The sequence below is a fragment of the Syngnathus leptorhynchus genome, chromosome 8 (genome assembly GCF_054491065.1).
Source record: "Syngnathus leptorhynchus isolate UIUO chromosome 8, UIUO_Slep, whole genome shotgun sequence".
NCBI classification, from domain to species: domain Eukaryota; kingdom Metazoa; phylum Chordata; class Actinopteri; order Syngnathiformes; family Syngnathidae; genus Syngnathus; species Syngnathus leptorhynchus.
In genome coordinates, this window is record NC_141202.1 from 2,968,374 (window position 1) to 2,979,775 (window position 11,402).

General features: G+C 42.4%; 1 protein-coding gene across 6 annotated transcripts in view; it reads right to left on the reverse strand.

Annotated features, from left to right (window-relative positions):
* The window catches only part of adam22 (ADAM metallopeptidase domain 22), a 31,671-nt gene extending 20,345 nt beyond the window's left edge, over positions 1 to 11,326 (reverse strand). For all 6 annotated transcript variants that reach the window (XM_085917588.1, XM_085917587.1, XM_085917585.1 and 3 more), the window contains exons 1-4: positions 10,865 to 11,326; positions 10,477 to 10,643; positions 8,205 to 8,281; positions 223 to 289 (exon numbers count right to left, since the gene is read on the reverse strand). In XM_085917588.1, coding sequence (XP_085773714.1) covers positions 223 to 289; positions 8,205 to 8,281; positions 10,477 to 10,643; positions 10,865 to 10,961 — 408 coding nt within the window. In that variant the 5' untranslated portion in view covers positions 10,962 to 11,326. The remainder of the gene's footprint in view (positions 1 to 222; positions 290 to 8,204; positions 8,282 to 10,476; positions 10,644 to 10,864) is intronic.
* Between the last annotated feature and the right edge of the window lie 76 nt (positions 11,327 to 11,402).

Consider the following 11,402-nt stretch of genomic DNA (forward strand, 5'->3'; position numbering starts at 1 on the left):
AGAAGCGTCGTCATCAATGTCTGATTGAAATGGTATCGGTGTTGTAGTATCGCAGCATTTTTCAAAACATATATTTACAATATTGCCGGATATCAGTGCAGCCGTACTTATGTAAGTAAAATTTTATGTTTAAGTGCATATTTTGTGATATAACAACAACACGAATCTCAGTTGGAATAGTGTAGAAGAAGAAAAAAAAAAGAATGATTTGCAGAATCTTACAGCAGTGACGACCGTCTTCCCTTTCACTGACAAATGCTTCTCTACGTATTCTGAAGACAGCAGATCGCTGGAAGAGAAAAGACACACGTCACATAATGTCAGAAAATGTGCGATTATCATTCGAGTCCCACTCTCTGGTGAATTTTATGGAACAATCGTATTCTGTCTGAGCATTTCAAAGCATAGGATCGGCTAATTATGACCACTGAGGAGACATGAGGCTATTTCCAGACCGCAAACACAATTAAACAAACGTGTGTGTGTTTCTGCAAGTGTGTGCGTGTTTAACATTGTATTGAAGGACGAATAAAGGTTGCGGGGAGAAAAAAAAAAAGCCACACTGGCAGAAGAGGAAGGGAAGAGGAAATAAATTGAGAGGGTAAGCAAGACAAAGACTGTGAAATGTGTGTGTGTGTGTGTTAGCTTATGTGTGTGTAGGCTTGTGCGCATGTGTGTATGCTTTCTCAACAGCAAGTATCCCAGAGGAAATACACACACACACACACACTTCTAGCTCCACCTGAGACAAAGCCGTATAGCGTTAATGAGCATTATGCAACTTTAGCAACTTGCTCCATTCGTGTGCGGCATAACACTTAAATGTCGCTCCACCATGTTTGCTTGTGCTCCACTAATTGACCCGAGTCTACAGAACTCTCCTGAGTTTATATTCAATTAGCATTTCCTTAATGTATTCTGGCCTCAAAGCATTCAGTGATTTATAGACCAGTAGCGGAATTTTAAAATCAATTCTACGGCTGTCTCAAGATGTTAGCTGACGTGAAGTTTAGTTTGACCTCATAGGCATTTTTTTTTTTTTTCACCCAGAAAAAAAAAAAAACTGATTGAACTCCAAATTGTACCACTTAAGGGATATTCGACAAAGACATCAATATACCCAAAAGTATCAGAGCCAAGGTGTATGAGTAGTTTTCTGCCTTACAACAACGCGTAGAGGAAATAAGACTCCTCCATAAGACTAATGGTCACGACGGGTAATAAAAGCACAGGAGAGGCGGGAGATAAAATGGAAAGATGGAGGAATGGCCATCACGGGGGGAATAAAGAGGCGGCGAATGTTAACGAGAGAGGGGGTGTCAATACACACCTCGGGGCTCGAACCGATAACCCATCACGCATCGCTTCGGGAAAAACAACACGCCATAACGATGATGCACATTAAAGTCACAATTGGACGACAGGAAAAAAAAATTCACGTGTGACCCCGACTGTGATGAAGACATGATCTGCAGGTCAAAGGCGAGCTGTTAGCCTTTGTTCCGACGGGATGTGTGTTTAAGATTCACAGCTTGTGATCTTTATCCTCCACGCTGAGCCTGCCCGGGGGGGGGGGGGGGAGCGACATTGCAACCGCAGACTGATGGAGGAGGCCCGATAACACATTGCAGATTTCATTCTTGGAGGATTTAAATAATTTACGAGACAAAGAAACAAAAACTCAAGCCCTTGTTCACACTCGGCGGCCTCACCCCCCCAAAACAGACATGACTCTCTTCGTGTTAGTATGCTGCTGAACAATGAAAGAAGTTATTTTATTCATTTGATATTTTTTATTAATCAACTGATTAATTGGTCATTAGAATTTTATTCTGCCAAATATCGGAATTGGAATCGGAATTATTTAAAAAAAAAAAAAGGTTTTATTCTGTTTTTATGTTGGATGGCCAATATTAAATTAGTTGATCCCTTATTGAATGAGTAAAATTACTGAAACTTACAAATGACTCCAACTTTTGTTGTTGAAACAATCAATTACCATTCCTGTTCTTCAATCTTCATGTGTATAAACTAAGAATTTTCATTCCAATCTCTGTAGCACCACAGCCAAGACTAAAAGAGCTATCAAAAGATGTCAGGGACCAGCCCAAAGCTGGAATTGGGTTACAAATCATCAGCAAAAGGTTTGCTGAGAAGGTAACAGCTTTTTGCCGCAGAGTGGATGACAGAAAAAAATAGACATAAAACTCCTCTCAATCTGGAGCTTCATAAAAATTCTTTTTTTTATTATTTTCCATTTGTAAAACCAAGTACGAGGTCGGCTGGAGTGTCAAACATCCAGTTGGTAACCCACACATTCATCGACATCCTCATTTGAGGTTTCCGGGGCTAATAATGATAAAAATAAACACACACAATATCTCCCCTGCTACCGCGGAATTATATTTCACAGTCGGCCGGCAAAACACGTGCATTGCACCACGTTTTAACTTTTGGCCGCATCGCTTGGTGCGAGGCAGATTTCACAAATGAATAATAAATGGCTGCCTCAAATAGACGCCTCCGTTTTCCCTATCAGGGGGAGAAAAAAAAAAAAAAGCAGCTTGTAAGTGGTAATTATTCAAGTCATTATCTATTTTAATCACACATGAACAGAGTTCAGCCTATTTGAATCCAGTTGCTAACCAAAACAGCAGCGGCGAAACCCTAACTTTGCATTACCTTTTCACTTGAAAAAAAAAACACTTTCAAGATTGTTTCATAATATCTATTCAACACTCGACTTATCCCACACTTCGCTCAGTCGCCGCGGAAACGTCTAGCACGTCGGCGCGCTTGTCATAGAATTTCCGACCAGACGCTCAAACCATTCATAAGCGGGCGCTTGCGTCACGGATCTCGCTTTGGCGCCCCTTGAATGTCAGCCGACCCACTCACGCTCCCGACGGGCAAAGAGCGAAAAAGAGATGTTGCACTCACAAGAGCATTTCATTAAAAGGGTCGAGGAAAAATGAGGCGATAAAAAGCAGGCGGGCGTCATCCTTCCTTTAAAACGCCACGACTCAATTTTCTAGAAGTGTATGTCATCTTTTTTTTTTTTTTCCACTTAATTACATTTGCTAAGTGCATCATTAAGAGAATGCGTACAATTAAACATCAAAATTGCACCAGTAAGCCACAATTTTTTTTATTTATCTCTATGTTAAAGTCACAAAACATAAACTGCAAGCATAAAAGTGGATGGAATAAATCACGGCGTATCACGCAAAATGGCGTTTTTTATCTTCAGTATACATAAAGGAACATCTGTTGTTGCCTAAACTGCAGACGAAATTCAAGCTGCAGTAAAAATTTCCACTGCAGCTCCATTTTCAAACACTGAGCTGATATGTCCTCAAGCTTTGGCTCTCGTCCCATTTCACGTCCCAATCAGAGAAACTTGGCCGCTCCGAAATGTGTTAGTTAATCACACGTGATTATTTGCCAATATTTAACAGGCTTAACAAATCCCACAAAAAATATTTGGGAGGCAATCACACTGCTGAGTGGGTTTTAATCAAGAGAAAAATACTCAAATTTGGCTTGATTACGGTTCGAAGTTCTGGTTTGAAGTTCTAAGGTTCAAATTCTTTTCATATTTTGTCGCCAGGCACTCCATGGATGAAAAAGCACCCCAAAAAAAAAAAAGTTTGCCAACATTGATCTGGAGCGATTGGCACCAAAGTGGAGCTAGCAGCCTTTCATTGCGTCCACAAAGGCTGAAATCTAATCATGGGAAAACACACACACACACACACACACACACACACACACACACACACACACACACACACACACACACACACACACACACACACACACACACACACACACACACACACACACACTGCACTAGTCTTCCATGTATGGACTCAAGCACCAAAGTGGTGAACGTGCTGTGTCAGGCGGCCATAATGAGGAGTGGAGTTCTGATGGATGACAGGGTGAGGAGGGGGGTGGTGCTATGTTGGAAAGGTGGATGAGAAGAACAGAAGGGGGGGGGGGGGTCAGGGTTCTCTTTGGGGATTTCTACAGCTACACACACCTAAACAACCCCCCCCACACACACACACACACACACGCACACACCCATCTAACCTCGCAACGAGGCCCCGATAAAGGTCTCCAGGCTATAATTCATTTACTCACTAATTGCTCATCAAGAATGCGTCACTTGGACACAGCTTGGGTAAGATAATGCGCCCGCAAGCTAGCAAAAATACGCTTTTTTTTAGTAAGGCCAATTGATGATAAACATGTTCCTACTAATGACAACAATTACAGCATAATAGTGAGCGATACAGTATTTCAAATTGTTTTTTTTGGTTTGTTTCCATGCTTTTTTTTGTTCAAATATAGCTTTGCGTGGAAAGGATCAGTGGTAGCGGCCAGAAATAAGCGCTAACCGTTGCATTATGTAGTATGACAACATGCACGTGGCGTGCGTACAGTAAGCGGTGAACTCGCTCTCTGTTTTTATTTATTATGCAAAAGTGAGGAAGACAGAAAGGTGGCTAAAAAAAAAAGCATTGAGGCTAATGCTAGGCTAAGTCAATGCTATGTTATGTAAGCGAAACGGTCTGATTTATTTTCTGCTTGTCTTTGCACACAATTAAGCGGTGAGGGATGTTGTTTATGTCGGCCATTTTTTTTTTTCAGCCCTCGTCCTAATCGAGAAATAACACCTTATATCAACGTCTTAGTGTCATACCGGAAAGAAAAAAAATATTGTTCACATAAACAAAGTAGGATTTTGATTTTTTTTGGACATTTTTAGTCTAAACACAACGGCATACGTGCGAGTGTGGGTGGATGTAGGTGTTTCTTCACATGATCCGATGACATGCTAGCTTGCTAAGGTATGGATGAGGGTGCTTGCATTGGTTTCAAGGCACTCCTTTTCAAGTAGCTACCTCCCCCAAGCATATAAATATACAAACACGCCGTCCACTCGAATTTCCCCATCTGCTGCTTCTCCACCCACACAGCGAGCAGGACGAGAGGGTGCTTCAAAGACATCCACACATCCTATACTTCTCATTTTTTTCCGGGTCTGTCTATACTCTGTTACGCTTCCACTCTGCATGCCCCTCACTCAAACACTTGTGTGTTTTCTTTTCAATAAATCAGATCACGCCTTCTTTCAATCAATTACTAAGCAGGTAGCAGAGAAGTAGAGACCAGGATGGAGATACAAATGGAAGAGGAAGATCATCGTTGTATCAGTGTCACAAAAACAGGTAGAGTGCGTGATACAGATTTAAATCACAAGCAAGTGGACGAGTAAGGTCGCACGCTCGTGTAATATTTTTTAAAATTTAACTTTAATTATTAATTAAATAGTACACCAGATGCTAAATCGGATGAGATAAAATTATGCTTTTTTTTTTGTCTGTTCAATCCCATTTTTTTGTGTGCCTAATCTGATGTGAATATTCCGCCATAGTTTCAGCAAAGTTATATACATTTTGGAGCTGATCACAGAAATAATATCAGCGTCATAAAATGGAGTGGGTTGACCTTTGTAGGAAAATTTGCAAAATTGCAATTTCTTGTTCTCGGTGAGAGGATGTAAAAAAAAATAAAAAATCTCAGTCAATTTAACTCAGCAAGAAGAGCGTGTGGAATTAAATCAAAGAAAATGAGATGAATAATTTGGATTCCTTTGTTGTATCTCTAATTTCTCTCCTCTGATCATCTTTTAATATTCACCCCTTTTTTGTCTGTCTGGATATTTTCATCCATGTTTTTTTTAAATTAGAACAACACTTACTGTGCTATTCATCCACATTAGCTTTTAGCTCCAAAACACACACATTCATCAAACAGCCAAGCCATGGGATGTTTACTTAGCCTTTTTCTTTTATGGGATGGGGCACCAACACATGCGTTTGACCGGACCCCCACACTTTACATGAGTCCATCCCCCCCACCACATAAACACATGCTGACTGCACACACGTACGTGCAGACAAATGAATAATGCATTTAGCATTGCCGGTAAGCGTGCATTAGCATAAAGAGCATGACTGCGTGCAAGAAAGCTGACGCGACACGAGTAGGAATAACAACACACTGAGCGCCTGTCAGTGTCAACGCTGTACACAGGAGGGACGCCGGCCAGCTTGTTCCTGTTTTGTAACACTCGAGAGATGATGTAACAGCTAGAAGACAATCCGACCTGATGCTACTTCAAATGTGATGCAGGGATGGACCGTTTTAGTTTTGAAAGTCAAAATCAAAACGGAACAGCGACTAAAGTGAGCATTTGTGGGTTTAATTGATATTTTTTGAACAGTTACTCTGAGATGTAATTTCCACCCATGCATTTTTTTTGTGCAACTCGTTCCTGGAGGCCTGAATAGTTTGCATCCTTTCATAACAAAGGTTGCATTCGGACCACCAGACAGTATGTAACATCAAAAGTCCTAAAATACATCGACATGTGCACACTACTCTTTAATCTTATCTATTATTCAGCAGCAGCGGGTGAAGAAAGAGTTGAATGGAGGGAGGAGACGTGTGTGTTTGGTTTAGGCTGATTAACAAAAAAAAAAAAGAGGAGGAGGGGGGGGGGGCAACCCCCAATCTTTTCTGCTCGCTCTTGTCCAATGAATGTAAATGTTGCAGCCGGTCGCAAAGATGAAGGAGGCAGACAAAGACATTGATGGAGGGGGCGGCAAAGAGTCGTCCTTCCATATAGACTGATGCACTTTGTATGTGGCCTTGTGTGCATACAGAGACAAAAATAAACACCGGGGCGTGTTTTGGAGATTTGTCAGCTCTCCTGACGCCCCAATCTGGTAAACAAAAATGATGTGTTCTATTAAAAAAAAAAAAAAAAATCAGTTCATGTGTGTTCTATTAAAAAAAAAAAAAAATCAGTTCATGGTGTGTGAGCGGATGACATTCACACACTAAAAGTAGGAAAGTGTCCCTCGTGAGAGATGAAAAAGTAGGACTCCAAGTGGGACACAGTGTCAAAACTATGCCACAGATTCGATAGCATACACACAACGACCGGTTATAACAATGCAGCAGGTCACACGTTGTTCTTATTTCCTCGCCATAGTGACACCATCGGATAAATCATTCGCTAAGTGGGATTTCAAAACGTGCAGAAATGACAAGGACTTGGACTCCGGGGGTTTAGCGTATTCGTCTCTTGCAATTCACAGTCACACACGTTAAAGTGGTGCATAAGAGTGACCGGTTGGAGGCTAATTCCCTTCTACGGTCATCTGGAAATGGGATTTCACTCGTATGTCTCCTTTTAAGATGATATTAGGTGAACAGCGGATTACGTAGTAGAAGGACTCGTGTGGCGGCGTGTGTGTATTTGCGTCTGCGAGTTCATACTGCGATTCGAAACCGTGTCAAGAAGACAGACTGAATATATCACACGAGGAGCTGCAGGTATTTGTCCAAAATATACATTTTTCATCTTTTCTCAATGAAAAGAATGTGATTAAGTCATTCCAGCCTCCACAAAAAAAAAAAACATCTCCAGCGCCGATTTTAAAAGAAAAACAAATCGGCTGTGTTCACGCCCACAACGGCGCCACCCATCCATTTCTATCTTTTCGGGTGTGTGTGAAAATAGCAAAATAGAGTCCAGCCCATCCATGCACACAAATTCTCACTTGTCCTCACCCCCTGTTGTAAAATTGACGGCGACAACAAATACTTTATTACACCGGATGCTGACACCAATTAATTACTTCATTATCGGAATGTTAACGGTACTGAATGCTGGGGACCTCTGTCTAATAGAGGCCTAACAGACAGTGATAAACACACAATCTCCTCGGAGAAGCCGAACTGTATAATGCTTTGTGTGCGGAAAGGAGGATGTGAAAGAATGGAGAGTGCCGAGTCAAGAGTAAAGAGGGAGAGAGAGAGAGGAAAGTGACTCGCTCACTTTCCATCAGTGGTGATCGATATCAGCAGCGTCTGACAGCGCGGCGCTCCAGCCTTTACCGTAAATCAGCGACTATTATGACGGAGCCTCTCACTCACTCCCATAACAAACATGCACACACATGCAAGAGAAAACGACTCTCTAGTAGCTAAATAAACACCGGCCGGCATCACGTATTTGAACGCTAAAAGCAATCGCATTAACAAACGACTGAGTTTGCTGGACGAGAAAGCGAGAGAAGATTTACGGCAGCGGCTAAGTGCAAACGGCAAGAACAACTCACTGATTGAGCTCCACGTCCAAGGTGAACTTCCTGCCAAATGCTTCCACTTGAAAGCTGGCCTGGGCCACGTGGTTCACCTGAAAGAGGACGTGAGAAAGGACGGATGGCTTTGGTTATTAGCATATTCACGGATCAGAGGGCACACAATGACGTGCGTACGGCAGATCAAATGGACACGGTTCTGTGTTCCGCCGGGAACAAAATGAAGTCATGAATGTTTATTAAGACAAGGAGCAAAAATGTAGAATTATTGGCAATTATTTTTGAATATTAGTTACAGATGCTTGAGATCATGTAATTATCATGATCTGTATTGAGTGAATTATTTTTGTTTTTTTTAAATATTCACAATAATTTTGTGAGGGGAAAATGAAGCTTCAAATTTGCTTCATGAACCGGATGCATTTTTTGCCTCCTCTAGATGGCGCTGTTGGTTCTTAAAAAAAAAAAGGGTTTAAGAAGAATGGCAAGAGGAGTCAAAAAATACTGCAACTGGTTCATGAAGCAGATTTGAAGCTTCGTTTCACCATCACTACAATTAGTAGCAAATTCAATAAATATCTGAAAAATGGCTTTATTGAATCTACCCTGTATTGTCATTCTCATAAAATACATTGAAATTCAAGTCAATTTGGTCTTTTTTTTTTATTTGTTTTTGATATGACTCAAGTCTAAATTTTCAAGTGGCGCCACATCACCGGGGTAATTCAGCATCTCTGGTTTGGTCATTACTGTGATTGAAGGTGGATTTTCATTCCTCTCGAGTGTTGGACGCAGATGGTGCGCATGGCTTGATTCATTCATTCACTCACTCACTCCACGGCCCTCAGGGTCAACGAGAACCCACCAGCAGTCATTCCGCTGGTCCCTCCCCCTCCTTCCACCCTTGTGCCGCCGGCTACCTTCATTACAATGTGGATGCAGCGTGATCACAGCGGAGGGGGGGGAGGGGAGGACCTCTTTTGAGGAGGTGCCCCCTGTGCTCACCCATGGGTGACCTCAGAGTGCAACATCCCCGAGGAGCGCAGCTTCTATTGTTTGTAAGCTTGTTTGCTTCGCTCAATGCATATATAAGTGGGTCAAATATATATACTGTATATATGATCTAATCTAATCTGCAATCTGAAACGTCTGATGGGAGGAGATAGCAGTAATTGTATTCGGTATAATCCACTAACTCCGCCCTCATTGATTTGCGAGTTACAGCAGAGATGACTTTTCATATCACGCCGTCCAAAAGCGGAAACACATAGCGAGCAAATACACTCACGGGCTACTTTCATTTGCACGTTTTGTTTTCCTACCAAACAAGACTTTTTGCTACTCCTCTGCCGGCGCTGTTGATGTTTGCGTCTGAGATTTAAAAATAGTCCAGAGACTGTCTATAAATAACATCCTGCGTGTGTGACATGCTTTCAAAACCATTGGACAGGTTTGTTTTTAGATTTGTGGCGCTAAAAACAGACGATGGATAAGTGATCAAACTTTTTTCATGTGATGTCGCAGATGAGTGTCAACTCTCATGGGAATTTGTGAACATCCGTCACAAATCTATTTTCGAGACAAATCCTGTATATGGTGATGGCAGCAAATTGATTATTATGAACTCTAGCCTTACAAGCTTTTCAAGTGGGATAGTAACTTTTATACATATATTCCAAAGATGCAGATATAACTGAATGGTTTACTCAGCAGCTTTGCAATAGATCAAGTCACGCATAAAAAATTAAAAAAAGTGAAAATCTTCCAGTGGTTTGTATGACTTCCAATATAATTTTGCACTAGTTTAACAATTTTACTAATTAGTCCTCCCAATTCAGTGTGCACAGGCTGTCTGGTGCACTATTAAGCTGTCCAAAATTGTGACCCCTAGTGGACAAGACGTATCATAGCAACTTGTGGCATTTGTATGCTCATGAAAGTTGTCAAATTAAATCATTTTCTTCCGGCTGATGCTTTTATAATATGACCAACGGTCATCATTACCCTCCATTATTATCTCTGCATGTAATGAAAGGTTAATCATACATGGGAAAAATAAATATGACTTCTAATGTATTATTTACTGATATTTATCGTTTTGTTTTTCTCATCAATATCTAATTAAGAACACTCCCCCTCGTGGCAGGAATTCACGAGCATGACGTTGCCCACATTCTAATGTTGTGTTGATATTTTTCTCACGTGTTTCCCGAGGACTAGAGGGGGAATGCAGAACAATAAACAAGCGTGACTTCCATTCCCACCAGCAACACCGAAGCCCGGCGCGTACCTGCGTGGATCCAGGGCTGCCCGTGATGCGCGTGCTGAGCTCATGGTGGCCGATCATGCTGTGGTTGTGTCTGCTGTAAAGCAAACGAACAGGCACCGTGTCCTCCTTCTTCTTGGCCAGCCAGGCGCCTTCTTTACGAGGCGTCTTGACGCTCGACCAAGCGTCACCTGCACCGGCGAGGGGAAGACCACCCATTTTATTATTGTTGAAGACAAAAAAAGACACATCCACCCCCGTATGAAAATGCCCGTTGCTCTTATTTACTAATTCTGTGAAAAAAAACGGAACTGCTGCAGAATATAATGAAATAAAACGGCGCTATTTAAAAACATGATATATGCTAATAATAATAATATAATAAAGTGATAGTAATATGATGATGGATTACCTTTAAGGGAATGGGGGTTGCTCTGGTGACCGACTTGCATCAATCCACAGACGCACAAAAGGGAAATCCACCAAGGTGCGCGGATCATCATCATCATTTTCCTCGCTACGTCTCTGGGTGGGAACGACAAAACAATGCGGTAATCCACGCGTGGGTTTTTTGCTAGGGGACGATGGAGCTGCTGATGTGCTTCATGCAGTCCCTGCGATTGGAGGCCATCGAGGGTCCGCGCGAGACTGAACGCCGAGCGCGTCTGAGCGCACCGAGACACGGCGGTTCTTCAGCGGCGGCGAAGAGGGAGGGGAAGAGAGGACGGGGGAGGGAGAGAGAGAGAGAGGGGGGGGGGGGGGGTGAGAGAGGAGAGGCGGGGACGAAGGGAGGCAGGGCAGGGGACACCTCCTTAAAACGCATCAATATCCAGCGGATGGCTGCAGGAACGCCTCATGCATACACATGAGCGAGACGGGTGGGGGCGCCGGAGAGAGGCTGCGGCCTTCCGACAGACATTCGGAACCGAAGCAGCAGCAGAAGCAGCAGC